Source organism: Balearica regulorum, chromosome Z (genome assembly GCF_011004875.1).
Source record: "Balearica regulorum gibbericeps isolate bBalReg1 chromosome Z, bBalReg1.pri, whole genome shotgun sequence".
Taxonomy (NCBI): Eukaryota; Metazoa; Chordata; class Aves; order Gruiformes; family Gruidae; genus Balearica; species Balearica regulorum.
The window spans coordinates 57,604,439-57,626,962 of record NC_046220.1 but is presented as its reverse complement, the minus strand read 5'-3'; the positions used below and the strand labels follow the sequence as shown (position 1 = coordinate 57,626,962).

At 43.7% G+C, this 22,524-nt stretch overlaps 1 protein-coding gene across 1 annotated transcript in view; it reads left to right on the top strand.

Annotated features, from left to right (window-relative positions):
* DMRT1 (doublesex and mab-3 related transcription factor 1) overlaps window positions 1-21,892 on the top strand; it is a 59,973-nt gene extending 38,081 nt beyond the window's left edge. Inside the window, exon 5 of the mRNA XM_075740089.1 lies at window positions 21,753-21,892. Coding sequence (XP_075596204.1) covers window positions 21,753-21,892 — 140 coding nt within the window. The remainder of the gene's footprint in view (window positions 1-21,752) is intronic.
* Window positions 21,893-22,524: the final 632 nt, after the last annotated feature.

The following is a 22,524-nucleotide window of genomic DNA, read 5'->3' as shown; positions in this document are numbered from 1 at the left end:
ATTTGCAGATACCTTTCATTTTAAATTAGCTATCTTTTATTTTAAAGTCAGCATGGAATAAAAGCTCCTCCTTGTCACTATTATGTGAAATGTTGAGCTAATTATTCTGTGTGTCTGTGCCCATGGTGAAGGAGATGGCTTGCATTTAAACTGTTGCTGTGGCTGCTGAATGGATTTGAATTCTTGGTTTTGTGTCCGAGTGTCAGGATAGCTGGAAACACTAGTAATGAAGCACTGGAGCAGTGCTGTAATTGCAGCTTAAAGGTAAAGCAGGAACCTGAAACTCCTCCCAAACACAAACGAGAACAACTGGTATAAAGTATTCATTTTGATATGGCAAATGTCAACAGCTTTGTTTAAATCAGCAAACAGCATTTTTCCAAAGGAGAACATTTCTGGTAATAGGGATTTTTTTTGTTAGCAGAACAGCTTCCAACATTCTTGAAACACTTTCCCAAGAGTCAGTCCTGTCTAGAAGTTAAATAACTGGTATCCCTGGTTTTATAGATGTGGAAGTCAATGCAGCACAGACTTTTCCAGAGTCTGCGTTTAAAGTCTCATTCTTCCGTCTCTCTGCTTGGACGCTGTATGGAAAACAGTGCTGAGTCCTTGGAGGAACCCACCCAGACTATGGAGCAGCTCTGCAAAGAGTCTCTTCCAGTGGTTTTGCAATCAAGGGCTAGTTGGAAACAGTCTCCTTGCTTGAGACAAAAAGTCTCATTTTAGCAAAAGCATTGGTGGAATGCGAGGAATGCTGTGCGCCAGAAATGCACACATGAAGTCAGATGTTTCTTTCAGACTGGGTTACCACATGCCAAAGTTATGTCCCTTTTTTGAGGTTTCCTACCTATAGTATTTTTGCATGAACCCTTGAAATGCTGTGCAAGATAAGAGAAACACTCCAGAGCCACAGGTGGCACCTGGTTGTAAGATCAGAGCGGTCAGGGAGTCCTGGTATGCAAAGGGTTTTTGAGACCATGTCCTTGAACTTGAACTGTTTTCTGCAAGCATTCAAGTTACACAAGTGGCACTGTAACAAAGCAGGCTGGTTTGGTATGGCTAAGAAATTACCCCAAAGATCAGAAAAAAGCCTTGCATCTGTTTGCTCTTTATTTCCAGCCAGCTGAGAAGATGCACTGACAGAGCTATGCTAATAAAGTACTTAGGAAGTGGGGCACAATAGTAGAAAATAGTTCAAATTCTCCTCTATCAGTGGGCTAGAAACAGTCTGCATAAGCTAAAGAGTAGCTGTTTCAGACAACATTTTGCTCCTCGAGCTGATACAGTTGAACAATATTTAGCTTGTGTGTTTTGTGTGTCTGTCTATCTCTGCATCTTTTGCTTAAAAAGTGACCTCTATTCAAGACTATGCTATCTTTAGTGATGAAAGAGAAAGCAGTGTTTGCTGAAAACTCAGGATGGCATTTTCCACTGACTATCTGTCTTTTAGAAATAAATTTTGAAATAAGACAAAAGAAGAAAGGAAGGGATAATCTTCTAAATCTGCAGATTTTGAACAGTCACTTGATCTTTGCACAACTGTTTATCTTTTTTTGTGCATTCTCATTGCCACTACTTACAGTCCCCGATGGCTATGCCGTGTGCAGCTTCCCTTAGGCACTCATCACAGGGATGGCACACAGATTCTTTACTGTGCTTCTGTAAGCTGTGGTTTACGTTGCTAGTTGTGCGTGTGTATTGCAACATTTTACAGACCTCTTTAGGCAGATGCTCTTTTAACATGTCATTTTCATTTTCAATAAAAAGTTGAATTTGGGACTTGGCTGACTAGACAGCTATTGGGCTTGGGCATTTTTATCTTTTAAACCAAGCAAATCAATAACCCCGAGATGTGATATTCTTAGTCATACTTCATCATTTCATCAACTGTAACAGCAGCTATCAAAATATATTTGAAAATGTGAGGCATATTCAGTATAAGCTCTGGTAACTCATTTTTCTGTGTATTGAAGCCTTTTTCTAAATTATTGGTCTGTGTTCTGAATGAGTTTGGATCAGTGAAGATTTGACCAATATTAAAATAACTTTATAAGCTGTGAAGGGAATTCCTGAAAAGAAATTAACATATTTGCTTACACCTCATTCTACTTCTGTTTATTCCTGATTAGAAGTCTCATTTTAGTAGTTTCTCTTCTCCAAACGCAACCTTTATGTTAACGCTCACTCAAAAGCACACAGAAATAAAATAATATGTGCCAGAAATAAAATAATATGTGCAGCAGAGCAACTTGTCATTGGGCAATTGCAGAATTACAGGTTTGATTCATAAGTTTTGCTGATTCATGCCAGGGCAGCTGATGAGCCCTCACTGTTTGCTCTGGGGGAAGCTGCTGGTCCTGCCACAGGACCAGCTGAACAAGAGGTATTTTTGATGGTTTTCCCCAAAATCTGCTTTTGTAGAAATGCAGATATTTCCAGACTGAGGACTTAGCATCCTCTAGGAGGAATGCTAAGCTCTCATGAAAACTCCGTGAACGCTTTCATTTGTCGGCACCCTAGCAAGAGAGAGTGGGACAGCCTGAACCCTCAGGAGATGCCAGTGGGACCCCATCCACCTACACCAGCAAAACCACATCCACCCAGAAGGGGGTCAGCCCAGACAGTTGCTAAGCGGTGGAAAAAAGGGTTTTTTTCATGGGATGTGTTTATAGATGCTGTAATATTTTGTATGGATCAAAGAGTGCAGGGTTTTTTAAAATTCAGGCCTGCTTTTTGGTAATTGTTGCAGGCATTGGGTGGGTAAAACAAGGATTTAAGGAAAGTCCTTCTGTTCTGAGGAAAATTAAATCAACAATATGGTGGGCCATGACAGGTACAGATCCAAAGCAATAAATTTAAACCTGCTATCAAAATCTCTATTTTTCTGAGTTTTCTTCTATGAAAGGAAGTTCCTGGTGTCCCATCACTCCTAGTCTGAAAACAACTGGTTTTGATGTGCACCCTTCACTCTTGCTGGCCCTCGCTGAGGGTGCAGCAGAGAGCAGGGTGGTGGGGCGAGTGATGCGACCTTGACAGCACGCTGCAGAGCGTGTGTGGCGGTGCTGGGCATCAGCATCTCTCTGCAATCCCCTGCCAGGGTGCTGTCCTGGGATAAGTAACGGCTCTGCTTGTTTTCCCCGGACACCTTCCCTCTTTTCCTTTATGTTTAATGGAGGGAGGTTTCTTCTCTAATCCCTTTTTGCAGTTAAGGGCATTTCAGAGCCACAAGTCAGAGACACTGCACCCCTTCTGCCTGTTTGAGCTGCTCTTTGTGTGGGATAGAGGATGTTATTACAGCTGGTGAGGCTGTGTGGGTTTTTCATCACACTTGAAGGATGTTGGATACTTCCCTGAAAAAATCAACACCATCAGCTGAGCTGCTTTCCTTGACACTCTGATTTTATTACCTCTGGATACAGAACTTTTCCCACTGCAAGCAGAAGTTGATAGAAATCATTAGTAGTATAACAAACTTTACCATTAAGTGATAAATGAAGGCATCTTGTCAGGACAGTGGTGATAACAGTGTGCTTACGGAGGCATGATTTGTAATTGTAACAGTCGTACTGCTCACCTCTTTGCTTTGCTTTGCTTTAACGTGCAGTTGCATCCTTGTAGCTTGGCTTGTTAAGAGAGAACTCACTCCATCTTCAGCTGTAATCTTTTCTGTCCATGAGGGTCTGTGTAGAGCATCTCAGAGTTTACGATTGCAGCTCAGATGAGAGTCTCTGACTGAGCTAATTCTTCTGCAGCCTCTTCTGCTTATAAAGCAACCCTCTGCAGGTTGTGAGAAACTCTAGCAAAAGAAGCATTTGCTACTGATCTCTCAAGGAAAGAAAAGGGAAAAGTCAGAATTAGTAAGGCTCTGCACTGTAGAGCAGTGTAGACTGGCTTCGTCTCTGACAGGGAGGCAATGAGCCGAATTGTGAGTCCTTGCAAGAGGTTGTTGCAGTCTATGGCACTGCTCCCACACCAGAATGATCTCAGGGAAAACAAAGATGGGTAACAGCTCTCCCCACTGCCGTGCTTGCATGCTGTGCATCCTTTCTCTGTCCCTTATACCCTGTCACAGGGGTAAACTTCTGACAGAACAGAAGTAGCTTTCCTGCAAGCAGTGGGCAAAGGAGCTGTGGGACGGTGGCGCACACTGTGTGTCACTGCACAAGATACAGGGGAATCGTGGTGTGTGAGCAGCCCATCATTCATTCTGCCCGTTTTATAAATATGCGTATTTATATTGCATGTGTAAATAATACCAGGGTATGTTGCCTGCGCGTGATGTATGTAACCCTGCGGGCAGGGTGGGGGACGGATACCATGGCTACTTAATGGCCTTTCTTAATTTAGCAGCCATTAGTGTGCCTGCCCATCAAATGTTTTTAATTCTATGCTTCAGTGTAACCGATGAGTTTATTTCCAGTGCTCCTCACAGGCATAGCTTAGGCCAAGTACAAGTTGAATAACCTTCAGGAAAGCTGTGCTGTCCTTCTGTCGGCCGCTGTCTTTGAAAATTGCCTGCAGAGTTAGTGAGCAGGAACAGTTAAGATTTACAAACAATGATGAAGCTTGTCATGCATCTTTCACCATTCATCATCTGGGTGCCGTGGCTGGGCGGTGAAGTGTTCTTCATAAAAACCAGCTCAGTGTGAAATACACCTCGCAGCAATGTTTACTGCTCTGAAACTCGTCAGCAGCCCTTTATAGTAAATCCAGATTGCGATGTGACATTACAGTATATCATTGCAGAGCGCGCTGGGGTTTACACTAGGAATGAGTGCAGTTCACACCAGATGAGATGTCGAAATTGAGTTATGTAGGAATTTGGCTGTTATATGGGGATAGCTTTTGTTTTCTGAGGACTGAAAGTTAGCTTTATATATATAATATATATAATCTACACATACCTGTACTTGTGTGTGGGTGCCTATATCGATATAGAGATATATATACATGGATATATGGATACACACATGCTATGTGCACATTCTGTGTATAAACACTGTAGATGTTCAAACACAGATTTCTCTGATGGGACCCTGTCTTATTTTTGTGCTATTTCTTAAAAGTATTTCAGTGTTTCATTGAAGTGCTGCATTTTAGTGTTAGCTTTTCAGCGAAGTAGCCTTTTATTTTCAAAAAATACTGTTGAAAATACAGTTTTTTGAATATCATAATTTTATGATTCCTGGCTAGAAATACAGAGTGGGAATTTGAGGGATTTTTGGTTAATTGTGGGGGTTTTTTGTGGGGTTGCTATAGCAGGTGCTAACATTGAATTTCTCGGTAGCAAAGCCAGTGGACCTGTGAGGTGTGTCACATACAGCTGGTGTGCTGCCTTTGGGAGAAGGGGGCCGCCTGCGGGTGCACCCTGCGGGCAGCCGAGCTCCGGCGCGGCAGAGCACTGCGGGAGCAGCTCAGCCGGAGGAGGTTGCTTCTGACACATAGAGATGATGCAGCCGGCTGGTAACCACCGAAACGGAGCTAAGGCCCATTGCTGGGTTTTGGTTTGGGTGGGGTTTTTTGTTCGATTTTTTTTTGTGTGAATGTCTCCCACAGCTTGGGAGATGAAATTTTGAGCAGATTTGGGGGAAATTTACTCAGAAACCTTAAAATACAGAAACTACAAAAGTTAGTGATACATCTGACTGTGTGCTGGGATGGCAGATGTTCTCCCTGCTTGTTCTAATCCCTTTTAACTGCAGTGTGGACACGAGGTCATTGAGAATAAGATAAAATAGTAGGTGCCTTTGTCCAATTGCGTAAGTATGAAGTCAGTGCAAAATATAACCAAGACATTTTGTGTATGTGTAAGTTGAAGCTGAGTCTTTGGAGATAAATCTGCTGCCTTGGGGATCTGGTAGCCTGAGAAATATCCCGAGAGTTAAACAGTAATAGCCACGTGAAGCGGAAAGCATGCTGTGTTGGTTGGCCTACAGACAAGGACAGTGACTTGCTGTAGTGAAAGTTAGGTACTTTGGTGGCAGTTGACTGATTAAAAAGAAATAAAAGATTGGAGATAGACCAGCAAAATTTTTAACCTGTGATGTTGTTATTTCAGTGCTGTACTGCAAAACCTGGAGATTAAGTTATATTTCACTGTCTTTAGTGCTGTGACTGCTTTGTCCTACGTGTTTGAAACAGAGCTGGCATGTTCTGGGCTATTCACTGAAGTCTTTTGTGTTTATTATTGCCTGACTTTTCAACGAGAGGCAGAGGTGGGATGTTTGAAATACTGTTATATTTAATTTTACATTTCTGAGACCCATGCTCAGGTATTAAATACAGTTCAGAAGTGGAAAAAAGGAGCGGAATTGCAGTTGGTAGTACCAGCAAGGAGAGATAACTATACTTCATTTGTCCTCCTCAGCTGTTTTTGGCTCCTGTAGTTGTTTTTGCCTTGAGTGCTAATTCTGCAGTGAAATCATACTTTTCTAGCTCAGGACAGTTTCCACAAATGTGCTTATTGTTACTGATTTTATTTAGTTGACTTACTATGTTTTTCTAAAAAAACCTCAACACTGCAAAGTTTACCTTGCAGTCTGCTGCAGGCAGTATAAAAGCTTCAGATCCACTAATCACGTAAATAAGGAGGCTTCCAGGCATACCAATAGAGTTCTAGACTTGTTTGTATTCATAATTAGCTTAACGATACAGTGTTAATCTCACTTGCTTCTTTACCACAGGCTTTAAAGGATCCAGTGAGGTTTCTTAGAGATGGTGGTGTGAGAGGGTAGAAGTGTTAAGCATTATTTACATTTTTTTAAATTTTTTTTTTTTTACTTTCTCCTTTTATTTTGAGAGGGGAAAGTTTGGACATTTTTTATGTTACTCATGTGGCTTGAATTAGAGGGGTGGAGAGTAAAGCTGTCACTTATAATGTAGTGGTTTCAGGCACCGTAATGTTGCATATAAAATCAAAGGGATGTATTTCTTCACAACCTTGACTGCTTTATGTACCTGTTTGGTTTCTAGTAACTTTACTAAGCTGCAGTCTTCAGATATATATAGTAAGCGGTGCCTTGACATAGGGATGCTGTAAGCTTGAGGAAGCTTGAGGTCTTTACAAATACATACTCAAGCCAGAGAGCTTGTCATTTAATTTCCCATTCTTACAGGTGACTCGTTCCTCTTGCAGTGTCTGCCATACATAGATTGAGAGAGACTTCCAGGAGTTAGGGCAGGAATTGGGAAAAATACTCCAGAAAGGTGCCGCATTAACAGTATTTAGTGCAATGTTAGCATCCAGTTGTTGCTGTCCAGACATCTCAAAATTTGAGTTAAATGGGTAAGTGCTGACTGGGGCTAAGAAAAAAATAGTATCTTGTATGCTAAGTTAAGTCACTTAATTTTATGTTGTTTTCTTACATACATACAGGGGTCTCGTGGTGGGGGTGGCATTTTGTTACCAGTAACCCTGCAAGGAATCAAAGCAAACGTATCTATTAAAAATAGTCCAGGAGGAAATCGCTCAGAATAGGGGAAAAAACCACACCATAAATAAGCTAACAGTGTGTTGGCTGATTATAATGACTGTCTTATAGCATCCAGGAGTTGTCAATCATACCTTAATGTTGAGAGAAGTGAAAAGTCAATGTGTAGTTGTTTAATTTGACATGACTCTCAGGTTGAGAAAGTGTAATCGCTGGAGGGGACAGTTAAGTAGCTGTGCTCCCTGTCAGCCTGTCTCGCTCCGACTACTGCACTAAACGCTTTCCTGATGAGCGATAGATTTGGTTAAATACCAGGATAATTGCTAGCTACAGCATCCAGCACTCTTTTAATGCCTTGTACTACATCTGTATTAGCTCTTGCCTGAGGCTGTTTGAGGTTTCTGCAGGGAAGAAGGCATGTACGTTCAGTTCAATTACATTGTTCTCCTTCGGGTTTTGAAGGGCAATTGTTGCAGAGCTAAATAGGCTATAATAAATTACATTTCGTTTCTTCTAAACCTGTTGAAGTAGACCAGACATGCAAGTGTTATAGCTGCTTTCTGCTTGTAAGTAACGTTTCATTAGTCTGCCATACCGAGAACACACAACTATTTAAGCAAAGTGGGTTTTGACTTGAATAATGGAAAAATACCAGACTTGCCTTGCCATGCTGGTGCAAAGCCAGTGAACTTGTTTTGCATGCTGTAAAAGTATTTGCTTCCCCTCATTGCTTCCACACATGTAAATAAGATCCTATACAAATGCATATTCATGCTCATTGTGCATGATCAGAATAGGAGAGGGATTCTTCTGAATTAGGAGGGCGTCAGCATTTTCATTAGCCTTTTGGTGCTGTTGGTGTTTAAGGAGAGGACTTGAAGTAGCTTGGTAGTTTCTGCCAGGGTGGTTGCCCACTGATGCCCGTGAGCGGTCGCGCTGCCTGTGTGCGGTGACGCCTTGCGCAGGCAGAGCTCTTGCTTGCAGAGCATGTTCCCGTCGCATCACAGCACGCACAGGGTGGCACGGCCATGAGGGACATGCCAACAGCTCCCTAACACTTCTCGCAGTTTACCCCACCTCTGCTACAAAAGGGTCTACTCCGCTTGGTACCTACAGGTTGGACAAGATGTGACAAGAGCTGAAAGCACCTGTGCACAGGTGGGCATATGACAGCTCACTTTAAAAATGTTTGAAAGGGATTGAGGGAGGAGCATTTATTTTTTAAATACTCTTCTCTTAAAAGACTGAAAAGATCTGGAAATTGGTTTTGAAGTGTCTTCAGAATGGAACGCTTCCTTTCTTGGGATTCATTTTAATATGTGATCCAGCAAGAGTGGGAAGCTGAGTTAACCACATAGGACTCTCCGTGGTTCATTTTGAAATAAACCAAACAATTATGATTTTGTTCCTTCTTTAAGAGTGGCATTTAACATCTTTTCATTTACTTCCTGCTTTTTTGCAATTTTACAGTGCCAGTTTTAAAGCTGTATGCCTGATGTTTATCTCACAGTATCAGTTAAATCAGTTAACTTTAACAAGCAGAAGATTTGCATAAGGTTTGAATCACGCCCCATATGCTGTGGGTATCATGTTTATTTACCCCAAGCATGGCACTAATGGCACTCTTAGAGAGCTGAGAGTAAAAGAATGTTTTCAGTCCAGTTTGTCACTAGTTTTGTTTCCTTTCTGGACATGAAAGGAAAAGAAAAATCAATGAGCTCTCTCTCCTGTTCAATTATAAATCATTTTCCCTTTAAAGTTCTGTCTCAGAGCAGTTGCAGACACTGCAAGGAGTGTTTTATTTTCCCACCCTGAAACAACTGTTTACACTAGATTTTTTTAGCGGATTTTTTTATTGGCTTTTAGCTATATAAAACACATTTTGATAAATTTCTATCTGAGCCGGATTTGATAGCTGTGTACCCTTAATTACAGTTTAAAATATCGTAAATACTCTAAATCAAAACTTTGCTTATCTCAGGTTTTGCTGTCCCCTCTCTTGCATAAAGATGAAGTTCTAGTTCATAAAGCTCTCTCTACCAGCTGCATCAAACATATCTTGCCCCTGCTCTTCCTTGAGTCACAAGTGTTTCCAGAGGCTTTATTTTTGTGGATTGAGTCTCTAATTTTTTCCAAGTCATAAATGTTACACTGAGGTTTGTGCAAACAGTCTATCTACATCAGAGTGAAACAACACTGGCTTGATGAGAGGGGTCTGCTGTATTCCTGTTGGATGGATACTTCTGCAGGGACTAACACAAATGAAGCTGTAACTGTCTAAACTGTAGTTAAAAAGGAGTGAGGAGAGAGGAATGTGGGTTGGCCCCTAGTTTTACCCCTCCTCAGCTGTGGGGCTGACCTCTGTACCTCTGACTTCAACTGTCCAGCTTGGATCACTTAATCTGCTTTTCTTGCTGCATTCAATTGCTGTGCCTGTCAGCTACATGTGTTGCTGAGGAGATGGAGATGCCTGCCTGCCCCATCCTCTGAGGGAGGGAAAAAGCCTACCTTGAGCCTGAACAGCACCAGGTGCTCCGTTATTGTGCATGGTACAAGCTCCTGCAGCCCCTGTCCTGTCCCCTCTTCATCACCCTGAGTCTGTGGTGGGTTACAGCAGCAGAGGATGAGCTCGATTTTTTGCTTCCTTTCTCTCCTTCCTGCCTTGCCCTTACAGCATTGAATCAGTTTTGTATTGACCAGAGTTGCATTCAGCACTGGTTAAATTAAATGAGGCATAGCGTTGGAGTGGTCCTCTTGAAGGCAGGCAGTCATTGACACAGCCACCAGTGTCTGGATTGGCCCAGTAAACTCAAAGAACCCATCTTAAAATTTTCTCTACAACAGATGACAATAATTCTGATTTTTCTGTTTATTTATTTTAGAACTTTTCTGCCACTTAAACATGATTTAAGATTCACCCTCTTGACTTCAGACCGTGGCAAGCAAGGGCAAGGGAAGCACATGTTGAAAATTGGTCAGATACGCTTGAGCCCATTCCAGTACCCTTAGTAGCAAAAGATGGCACAAGAGCACTGAAGTGACCTGGTACTCTTGTAGGAAACTAAAACAACCCTTCTGACCCACACCTTGTAGAAAGCTAACTGTGATCTCAGGGAAGTCTGGCCCTTCCTATCAAGGCAGCTGCTGTCGGCATCCTGAAGAAAGTGCTGGATGCAGGTGGGTTGACCGTCCCACCAGGTCTGCATCACCATGGCTGTAGGAAGTCAGCAAGACCTCTTGGGCCTGGGGAGATGCGGCTGGCAGCACCAAGCAACATGGTGGGCGCAGCCCATGCCATTCTCCGGCTGATGGCACACGGTCAGCAAGGGGCTGGCCCTTCACCTTGGAGCAGGACCAGCCTCTGCGCTGCACCAGCATTTCACAGTTCGCATTTAATGCTGCTATTGTGTTCGTGGAAATAAATATAAATATAACACAGCGGGTCTGTCTTAAGCCTAATGTTGTGTGAAACTTCATTTAACTTATTTGACTACCTCAAAAATGTTTTGCGTTTGGTTTTTGTCCTTATTTTCTCAAGTATTGTGACTTATTGCAGCGAGGTTCCTAAACTTCAGAGGGCATAAATCTCACTTTAAAATAAGTAGCAACATTTTTACTCTGTTCATGCATATACCCATCTTGTGCTGTGTATTTCATCAATACTTGTTGAATCACTTTGCTGCAAATCTGCTTGACTTGCTTCCAAATTAAAGTTAATATTAGAAATGGTAATGCCATGGTAATATTAAGTCGCTTTAAAGCCTTCTGGGCTTTTTAAACTGCAGATTCACTTAAATTGTAAACTGTAAATGATAAGGCTGCTTCTTTCTTCCCTCTTGTTCAATTTTGGGCACAGTCATTGGTAAGTACAGTCTTGCTCATGCTGAAGTCAGTGACAAACCTCCTGCTGCTTTCGCTAGTGTGTTATGAGTTGCAGGTCCTTGTTTCCTCCCTTCCCAGCAGAGAAGCTTGCCTTATAAGAGCATTAAAAAAATTAATCTGTTCTTTGCAAGTGAAAAATCTGTTGTAACTACCATAACAGATCGCTTTCGTTAAACTTAGCATTTTCTCTCATTGTTTAGCAACCTCTTGATTTCCAAAAGCTGGCAAATCATGTCCAAAAAATCAGGCTTTATGATACGGCACTTTTGCACTGAGCCAGTATTTTCTAAAATTAAGACTGTCATTAAATCTGACAGAGCTGAGCCCATCATTATTAGCTATTTGGTTACTCTTTGAGCATTATGACTGATGACAACGGGCGTGGATTTCATCCTTGTTTTATAGATTGAAAGTGACATTGGCAACAATAAAAATGTAAAGAGGGGTGACCAGAATTAACATTCACATTTATACAGCTAGTCCTGGTGTTGTGCAAACTGTGATATCCTCCTTTTTTCCTGATATGCTAATGAAGATTAACAGCCTTTCTCACCCAAGAACAGAGAGACATTCAGCCAAAATAGTGTTATGTTTGGATTTCTGTGCTGAACACCAGAAAGTTATACGTGATTATTAAAGCTCTTAGGATCCTATTTCCTTCCTTTAGTACAGCTACACAAGGGAGAAACCTTGTGCCTTTTTTTGTCTCCACATATGTTGCTGCTTGATCACATTATCCTGAACCTTGAGTGCACTCTTTCCTTTAAAATTACCATTGCTTTTCAAAAAAACATTTTCTTGCTACAGCTATTGCAAATGGCAATGCATTTCCTACGTAGGACGATTGATGCTACTAGAGGTAGTTATTCACAAGGAGCTTCTTGTTTAGACAGGTTTTAAATATATATACCAAGCAAAACAAAGCAACTATGCTGCAGTGGTGCCCAGAAGTGGATGAGGAGTCGGGAGTCACTAGCTGTCTCCTGTGTTGCTCTAGGAGATAGAAGTAGTGTGTGAGGTCTTTCCTCGAAATAGGGAGCAGCCCCCACATCTGTCCATCTGCACCCTGCAGTGTCAGCAGTCATCCCACAAAGAAGGAGCTGGTCGCCTTTTGTCCCTTCGTTCTCGTGTGCTGCCACTTGACAGCCATGATAAGCATGTGCCACTACATTGCCACTGGTTAGTGGCAGCTGGGGATGTCTGTTTCAGTCACCTCTGTGTGGCATTACCTGTGGGTTAGATGATGTTGGGGATGTATGGAAAGTGTCGTCAGCGTAGGAGAAGATGCAGACCTCAAAGCAGATGAACAGTAAGCAGTCTCTGTAAAATTAGCATGAGGTCTCCCAAATTATGCCTGAGGAGACTGTAGAGTGCAGAGAGATGACACAGCATTCCCTTCTTTAGAGGTGGCGGGAAATTGTTCTGATAAAAAAACACTTTTGCTTTGGAAAAAATCCAACCCGCTGGTTGTTTTTGCTGAAATCACACGTTTCTGCAAACTCACAGCAGGACAAGTGGAAGATTCAGCTGGACACCTGCCTGCTTCCCTCAACAGGTTCCATGGATGGTGAGTCCATTTGTTTAGCCTGGAGAAGACAAGGCTCTGGGGAGACCTTATTGCGGTCTTTCAATATTTAAAGGGAGCTTATAAAACAGATGGAAACAGACTTTTTAGAGGGGTCTGTTGCAATAGGACAAGGGGTAATGGGTTTAAACTAAAAGAGGGTAGGTTCAAACTAGATAATAAGAAATTTTTTATGATGAGGGTGGTAAAACAGTGGAACAGTTTGCCCGGAGAGGTGGTAGATGCCCTGTCCCTGTAAATATTCAAGGCCAGGTTGGACGGGGCTTTGAGCAACCTGATCTAGTTGAAGATGTCACTCCTCATTGCAGGGAGGTTGGACTAGATGACCTTTAAAGGGCCAACCCAGACCATCCTATGATTCTATGATTCCTGTCCCTAGATTTAGAGTTGTAGGTAGTCTGTTGCTGTTTGTGCTTTGCCACCAGAGATTGCCACCTGTTCTGACCTGGATCTGTGGAATGGTTCATTTTCTTTTTCACAGGAAAGAAAAGACTTATTTTTCAAAAAAATGCAGCTCGTTTCATGGATCTGTCTTCAAAGGCGGCCACACAGGAGGAGTTGGGGGGGTATAGAGATCCCTGCCTTGCTGCGTCACCCAGGAATGGGAGAGCCTAGGGAATCCCAAGTCTCCTGGCACAGCAATTTTGTACAAAATCAGTCCTGGCAGGGTGAACTGTCCAGAATAGACATTTGGGCATGCGCATCAGCAGCTGGCAAGATAATTAGATGTTTCTGAGGAAAAATTATTTGTATGTATGTTTTAATCTTGTTGTTAGAACAGTTTTTAATTACTGTAGGAATAAGAAATACAGTCCAAAAAGTGGATTTGAAGTCCATATTTCTCCTCAGAGCTGCCTCTGTCTTTTGCCAGTCTTGTGAGTACAACACACCTGGGACATGTATTTTTGATGGAGAATCAGTCTCCGGTGTTGTGTGTGGAATAGAGAAGTAGTATCTGGCCTCCAGGAATAGAGAGATGAAAGGTCTCAGCTTTATCACAGCCTTGTTACGTGATGAAGCAAATCACTTCATTCCTCTGAGATTCCTTGCTGCTCCTCAGGTGGTGGCAGATCTACAAATACCCCTATCCCTCACAGACACTTTTTTATACACCTTTTCTGGAAATCAGTGCCTCCTCATATGTTTGCACGGCTGCTCTCTAATCTTGAAATGGTTTGGTGTTGTGTGTCTGTCCCCCACCAAGAGAAACTCCTTTCATCCTTTCAAAAGCATTGTCTCTTGGCTTCCAGTTTAGAGTACAGTCATGGAACCATTGGGCTTTGCCCTGCCATGGTGGACTATGAGTGTCTGAGGGAAGTAGGGATCCCCAAAAGTAGGTTTGCTGGTGGTCATAACACATAGTCACAGCCTAAAGGAGAGGCACATACATCTTTCCAGTACTGGCAATACAAAACCAAAGGGTCTGCATGTTCAGCAGCAGAATTGGTTCCCCGGTGTAATTCCCTGTGTTGCTGCACAGATGCGTGCACAGGACAATGCGGGGTTTAAATCAGTGACTAGAGAATGGTAGGGAAGGAAAAGGGAGATGCCTTTGGTATTTTATTGTGATGCCTTTTCTTTGTAGTGTTATTACCAGGTTAAAAATACCTCAAACCCGTGACCGCATCTCAGCTCTTTTGTGATGCTGAGGTCATCATGCTGCTTGTGTAATCATACAGAATGTATACACTTAGAGGTGGCCCAGAAGACCCTCTGCAGAAGTGCATGTTTTACCTTGTTACGCAGCAGTGGGAAGCATCTGTTTTGCATTGAGATGTCCCGTTCCTGGAGAATGTTTCATCTTCATGTCTTCCAAAATAGAAAATGTCTGTGTGAAACCATTGAACCAGAGGTTCACCCTCTGCCTTTCCTAGCCTGCAGCAGTGGCTTACTAACATCAAGTTAGCCGCAGAACGTAATGCTGGTGGTAGCAGGGAGTGTTGGTCTATCAGTACTGCTCTGCTCTGGATCGTGTCTGCAAGCACGTGTAGGGTGATTGCTTTGTAGTGGATTGCTATAGTTTCAAGGTAAGTTTTGGAGTCTCAGGAAAAAAGCCTGTGCTTCCTGAATGTCGTCTTGTCCTCCCAATCAGCTGGTGGTGGGTAAGAAGTAGAAAGCCTTGCTTTGGTTGTTTCATGTACTATTGTAAGAGAATTTAAAGCCAGAGGTGAGGGAGTGCAACAAGAGGATATTTTCTTCAGCTTCTGGTTTCTAATTACATCAGCATTAGCCCTGCCTTCTTAGTTGCTAAAAGTACAAGCACGAACTGGAAAAGAATGAGATAATCCATGGTAAAGCATGCTGAATAAAGATCTCCATTCAGATCTTTACCTTTTATCCCAAGTTCCTAATGCCAAGAATTAATGCTATTTGATAACACACAATGAATGTGCCCCACTGTGGGCATCCAAGATAATCCTAATTGCTTTAAATGTTAGTGAGAAGGGTAGGTGTTTGAGAAGGGGGAAAGGTCTCTGCTGTGAAATAGTATATCTGTGTTAAGAGGCACAGATGGGACATGGTTTTGGTTCCAGATCCTTAGGCTTGTTTTTATTTTTGAATCAAAAAGCAGCTCTGCTCATTGCTCTTGAAACTTCTTCTCAGTGGGAAAATATCCATGGACATACATTTCAAGAACTGGCCTGGTTGCTCTTGTGTTAATAACACGTGAACCAGAAAAGGAGCACCACTCCCGTTTTCTCATAAGTTGGTCTGCGTTACAATTAGCACGGAACAGTCCACAACATATTGATCAAAGCAAAAATCGCAGACATTTCAGGTGGTGTATGTAACACATGGAGTTGAGTTTTAAGGTGGATCCGTAGCCGAGTTTCCATTAGCCCCGTGTTACTATTTGGTATCAGCCTCCCTGTTAGACTAATGTCTTGTCTTTCTGCTGTATGTAACACTGCTTCTAAGAAGCCTGCATCCGTACTATGTTCTGGTGACCAGCTGCAGCAAGCAGATATCCTTGGCTTCAGGTGGGCTTCCAGAATTTGTCCCCATGGAAGCCATCACCTTGTCCATCTGTGATGAGGTCTGAGGGATGGGAGGACAAGGACAGTCAATACAGAACATTTTCAGCACATTCATGCGTTTGCAGATGTTGGCAGGAATTCTCAGTCAGTAGGAAGCATTTCATCCCAACATTCATCCTCAGCAACAGAGATGTGAGGAAGGAGACGGCAGTGGTTTTTTTATGTTAGTTCACACAGAGTAGAAGCAAAAGTACTAAAAAATATTGGGGATTCACCAAGTGTGAACGTCCTTCAGAAACAGGAGTTACTGCAGCTTTACAAAATAGGAATCTTTGCGCTCAAAGGAAATCTTGAAAACACAGCTGATGAAAGTTTGTCTCTTAATTTTCTTAAGGTTTTTCAGTTTCTCTGTGGCCTTCTAGCAGGAACCCATTGAGCCATAGGCTTCTGACTGCAAGTGCCTTAGATCTGCACAGAGCAGAATGCTAGAGTATGAGACTGATCCCCTTGCGTGGCTGGTTTATGAAGGAGCAGCCTGCCACTAACGCTAGTTTCTTCACCCTAGTGTAAGTCAGTAGTCCTCCATCTTCTCAAACAGTGCATTTGCACAGGCAGGAGTCACATGGGAGATTCAGTGGAGATAGATTTTCTTTCTGACTTTTTGTTAATTAACTCTGTGCTTAGCATTGAACATTTGGGAACATAGGGTTAAGCACTCCAAAGGTGAGAGGCAGCTGAATGGAGGTTGCTTAGGAGGACTTAACTTGGCCTTTTTGCATGTGTTTGCATCAAGATTTCGTCTTGCCCATCTTATGATGATCTACAGCAAGGTCAGGACGGACCCTGGCACTCCTGTTGCCACTCTAATGCTTTCTCCACAATAGGAAAATTGTGGTTTTCTCTCTTTTTTTTGTGTGTGTCTCTTTCTCAGTTGCTGAGCCAGCAACTGACATGGTTCTGATGGTTCTCTGATTCAGAGTGCCTGGTTTTGCAGCAGTAGTTTGGTTTGGGTTTTTGACCTAATTCTTTGTCAGGCAGTTGCCATGTGTGTTATGGTAGTTGCTGTAGCTTGACAGGCTGTTTGCTGGCTGTGGGTGGTAGAGTCAGCCCTCCAGGGTCGATCTGAGCAGTGGAGTGGCAGGGTACCATCGACTTGGGTGGAAACTGGGCAATGTTTTCAAACTGCATTTGACCCGTGGTATTTCCAGGCCACCCCACAATGTCTGATAGCAGCACTGAGAAGACCGGTGCCAGTCCTTGAGATGGGAACCTGCCAGTCTTTCTTGTTCCATCCTTCAGGCAAGTGGCATGGCTTGCTTCTTGCCACCAGTTTCCCAGACCTGTTCGGTTTTTGAGACACTTCATGTAGGATCGGTGGAGCCTGGAGTGGAAGCTACTGCTTGCTTAGGCAGCATCCATTTCCAGTGGTATTGTCAAAAGGAAAATGCTTTGGCTGCAGGGAAGAAGGTACCATGAATAGCAGTTCTGTCCACCATCACAGAAAACCCAGGCACACTTTAGTGATACGCTGGTGCCCTCGAGCTGCCAGCAGCAGTCTGGTTCTGCTCCTCTTGGTCCTGCACGCGTGGCCGTGCTTGCACACATAAGCGTGCGCACCAGGAAGAAGTACATGGCCCTTTAGCAGCATGTGGGACTGGCATACTTATTTTCCTTTTCCCTGAAAAAGAAGGTGAAAGAGTTTTAAAAAATTGATTGTACCTCTCAACTTTAAATCTTTAAAAATTGCTCCTTATTGAGAGTTTAATAGTTTTTTAAATGTAAACTCGGGAAAATATTTACTTTTCAAGCATGAATATCCTTCTGCTTTCTCACATCACTGAAAGTGTATTACTCTTTTCAGTCCATTGAATCCCAGGGATCACTCATGTTAAAAGTCAATGCGGTTTCCAGCGTCAGAAGATGTAAGGGTTTGTGTTTATGGTTGGAGTCCCTTCTCGCTTCTTTTCCTGTGTGATATTAGCTGAAAATTTTCCAGATTCATATGGCTCAAAAGTATTCAGGTGCTTTCCCAAGGGTAAAAGGTAATTAGATCAAGGAATGGTCTTTAAAAACTGTCACAGACCCAATTCTGGTACTGTTATTTACACAGATAAGGGCTGTGTAACAACAGTGGGAGGATCAGCCGCAAGCCTCAAACAGATGAAACTCATAGACTTAAATCAAAAAGAACATGGGTTTTGTTTCTTTGGACTTGGAACTTCTACATTTTATTGCTGTGTGATTAAAACACTGGAACAGAATTGCTCATTTCCTTTTTGCTGCCTTTTTACAGCTACAAGTCCCAATCCAAGTATCTTGCTATTATTATCAGCATTGCACCTACCCGCTGGTCCTTGCTTGAAGTGGAAGTCTATCCAAGTAAGCAGTGCAGGTTTGGATAGAGGCGTAGCACGCTCATCTGCTAGAGATGGCACCTGGTAGTGCCAGGTTGTTTTTAAATCTGTGTGGCTGTAGTTACATACCTTTATCTGTGTTCAGAGACCAGCATATATAGCCCAAATTGCCAAACTGTCAAAACAACCATGATCAATTTGGAAGTTAGTGGAAAAACAACCTGTGTTACTTAGATCAGTGCTTCACACTCGAGATGATTTTTGAGACCAACCAGCTAGTGACTGGAACCATTGTCATGTAACAACACTTTCCATTTGAAGTTTGATCGGGATGTCTGATGCCTCATGGGAAGTGTTGGAAGATTGGTGGAACTCCACTGGTCCAGAAGGCTTCGGCGCCACTGCTTGCAGATGTGGGTGTCTGTCTACCAAAAAAGTTGCCCTCTGTGTCATTCTCCAGGTTTATAATAAATGAACTTAAAGTTGCTGGAAAAATAGATCATAAAAATGAAGTGGCAGTTTTACTGTGGTAGGGTTTTAACATCCATGCCATAGCATGTTGGGTGGGTTTTCTGTAGGATTCTTTCCATTTAGGAAAAAAACTTTCTGTAAGTTTGTCACAGAGATTTATAGATCTCAGTATTTAAAAATGGGCCTTTCCATCACTCCAGGCACATGCACGCTAAAAATATTAACAAATCCTTTAAAATAAATAAGCCTTTTGCCCATTTGGCTACTCAGGAGTAAACAAAAAATTGTCCCCTTTCAACCTCAATAGCTTCCTTCATACTTCTGCCCCAGAGCCTGGGAACACAGAGATTCCTTACAGCTTATCCTAAATCTTAACACATTGGGCTTTGCCGGATCAGGGCAGAACAAGGTTTCGGAGTTGGAGAGCCGAGTCCTTGAGCCAGTCAGCCTTTTTGAAGCCACACTACTGTTTGTTTACCACATAATGCATGGTGCCTTATGGAGAAAGAGATGATTCCTGATGCCAGACATGGCCAGGTCCAACCAAAGCTTGTGTCGTTGGCCGGCAAAAGCTAGTCACCTGAATGTAGTTTGAAGAGCTAGTCTCCAGCATGCATCAGGAGTGCTAGATTGCACAATTGCTGCATTTTGTGGAGGTGATTTCCCCTTTGACATGGGGGTGTGGACCTACAGAGCATCTCTGTTCTGTTGTTTTGTAGTAATCAAAGCCTGAACCACTCCAACAAGTTACTCACCTGAAATAATACACAGTGTGTGCTTCAGATCATGGGAGTGTGGTGCAGACTGGGCCACCCAATGAGTGTGTCTGTGCTGTGAGCCTGTCTCACCAGGTGAGCCAGCTTCCCTTCCAGAGAAGCAGAAACGTTCTTCTCATCCCACTCATTTCCATAACCTGTGCGTTTGCATCTGGTTCAAGTCCTAGGAGCACGTAGGCAGTGCTGATATCTCAAGCACAGAGTTAGCAGAGGAAGTGAAGTAGAAAGACAAGTTACATCCTCATCCAGACACTGAGGAGATGCGACTTCTCCTTGGACTCCACCATCAACCCCACTGAAAAGGGGAGGTAGGAAACACAGCATAAGAAATCGCCTGGTACGTTCTGATGGCAGAAGAGAGCTTGGTTCTTGTACCCCGCAAGGAGCATTTCTGATCCTGCAGCACTTTGGGGTTTCAGGATTGGTGGGCTAGAGAAAGTAAAAATCTACAAAGTTGTTCCCAAATGCAGGTTACCCAGGTGCTGTTCTAGCCTGCTTTAGGTGCAAATCAGGTGCTGTCCTCCAGCAGTCCAATGGTTATTCAGGCCCAGAGATGATGGAGAGACCTGTTTGGCTGTTCTGTGCGTTTGACCACATAGCAGAGGATTACATGATTCTCCAGACCCAGATTCCCCTTTCTGTGTCATTAAACCATTGGCAGCATTCACAGGATGTCTAAAAACTGTTGGAAGTTGCCTTGTCTACTTTGTCTCTCCCTCATACTAGGAGAAAATGTAGTATGGGGTTAATAATCCCATTCATGAGGTTAAAAAAGAAGTTTTATGTCAGATGTAAAAGACAATAGTAGAGTCTGCAGAGTGATGTTGGAGCCTTACTTGTCCCTTATATGCATGAAAGGGACAAGAAATCAAGGAGCCAGGTTCTGCAATGTCAAAAATGGGCAAAACTCCCTGAAAGTAACAGAAAATGCCATTTTATCTAATCACGGGAAAAGTAGATGAAAATGGTACATGAGACCTCAACTCCATAATGCCTTTTCTATCTCTTGGTAACCAGTGTCATGTTTAAAATAAGGACAAATCAGGAAGCTGACCTGCAAATGGAAGTTACTGCAGAAACATGATTCTACAGAAATAGGATGTTGGTGGGTTTTTTAAGTGAGTGTTTCTCATTTTCCCAGTGATGGGGTAGACCCAGATGGCTGCTGGCTACTTAAGTCCCATTGGATTTGCCTAGCTGTGAAAGTCAGGCCTGACCTTTTCTTTTTCATTGAACTTCAGACATGCTAAAAGTCCCCGGACACTGCGAGCACCCAGGGCTCAGTCGTGGAGGAGCTGCTCACTTAAGCACAGCCGTGCGGTTTGGGGACAGAGTTTAAGCCTCGACTCCATATTCCTTGTTCTTGCGTGGTTGTACTAGATTCATCATGGCTTCTAAAAAACAAGCAATGGTCGTAAACAATATTCTCTTTTAAAAGATCACCGCCTGGTAATATTCTCCACTAAACAGTAAAATCCAGAACATAATAAGTATTGATGATTAAGGTGTCAGGGGCCCGTGGAGCTCCCATTGTGATTTAGTTCCCCCCGACTGCCTCAACTACTATTGCATTTTGCTAATTACATCATAGATTTTCCTATTGATGAACAGAATCTGAATTAACACGGGAAGCACTAATGTTACCCTTTCACTATTATTGTTGTACAAGAAGCCGTGGCAGATGCTGGCAGTTAGTTACACAAACATTAGTATTAACGATTGGCCATTTGGAATTGGTGACAAACTGCCACCCGCCGGAATCCTGAGCCTGAAACCAATCAGGAAGTTAATGAGGAGAGAAATTACCACTGCAGCTTCCCCTTAATTATATTCACGGTAGGCAGGAAGGGAGTGTTGGGGGTGGATCTCAACTCATCTAAGGTTAGGAAGGTCAGAGACCCTTTTACTTGGTTTTTGTATCTACTGCAAATTGCAATGTTGCAACCGTTCCTAGCACTATATTAGTTTTAAATTCTTTAATATTTGGCCTTAACCTCGGGCTGCCTGAGCCAGGGCCTTAGGTCTGAAGGCAGGTTAGTTTCTAGGGGGTGGTGGGGTTGCGGTCCCCAGACCTGAGGTTGTTACCCCCTTGGTTACTCCTGATGCGTTCACCTTGGCCAGAAGAGGAGGGCCAGCACCCCACAGTGCGGGGGGGGGGGGGGAACACACACACCCCTTCGCTCATCTTCCCGGGGAGGAGAGACCCGCGTGGGTCCCCTCGGGCCGGGGGGTGTCTCAGGCACTGTGTTTTTTCTCTCTCTCCCCCCCACTCGCAGTGTTTTCGCCGCCCAGCAGCCAGGACTCCGGCCTGGGGTGCCTGTCCAGCAGCGAGAGCACCAAGGGGGACCTGGAATGCGAGCCCCCCCCGGAGCCCGGCGCCTTCGCGGTGAGCCCCGTCCTGGAGGGCGGCGAGTAGGCACGGCACGGCACGGCACGGCTCGGCGGTCCTTGCCCGGGGCAGGGCGGTGCAGCAGCGTTCACGGTTTGCTTGTTCTGTTTGGGGGTTGCGGGGGGGGGGGGCGGGGGAGGGCGTTTGATTTCTTCTTTCCAGGTGTGGAGCGGGATGCTCAGCTTCCCTGCGGTCGGGGAAGGGGGCAGCCGTGGGGCCGCCGCCCGGGCCGGGTGCCGTGTCCCTGCCGTCGGGAAGCCGGTGCTCTTTCTCCGCCGCTGGCCCCCGGGGTGGAGGGCCACCGTCCGGGCGAAGGCAGAGGCGGAGGGAGCGTCCCCGAAACGCGGGCAGGGGATCGGGAGCCCAGATAACCAAGTGTCCTGCGGCCGCCCACTCTCCGCGTAGGGGCGGCGAGGGGGGGGGGGGCACACCTGATAACCCGTCTCTGGGAAACATCATCACATTATGTATTTTTAATGGTTCCTTATAGGCTAATGCTGCTGCTTGGCTCCGGGCGTTTTCTTCTCATGTTGCCAAATTAACATATTTTGCATATTACAGTTGAGTGCCTTGCCTTAGATTGCAATCTAAACTGCAAGTAAATAAGTCTCTAAAAAGTTACTGCGAATTTCCGTGTTTGTTATTTTGTTAAAAATGGG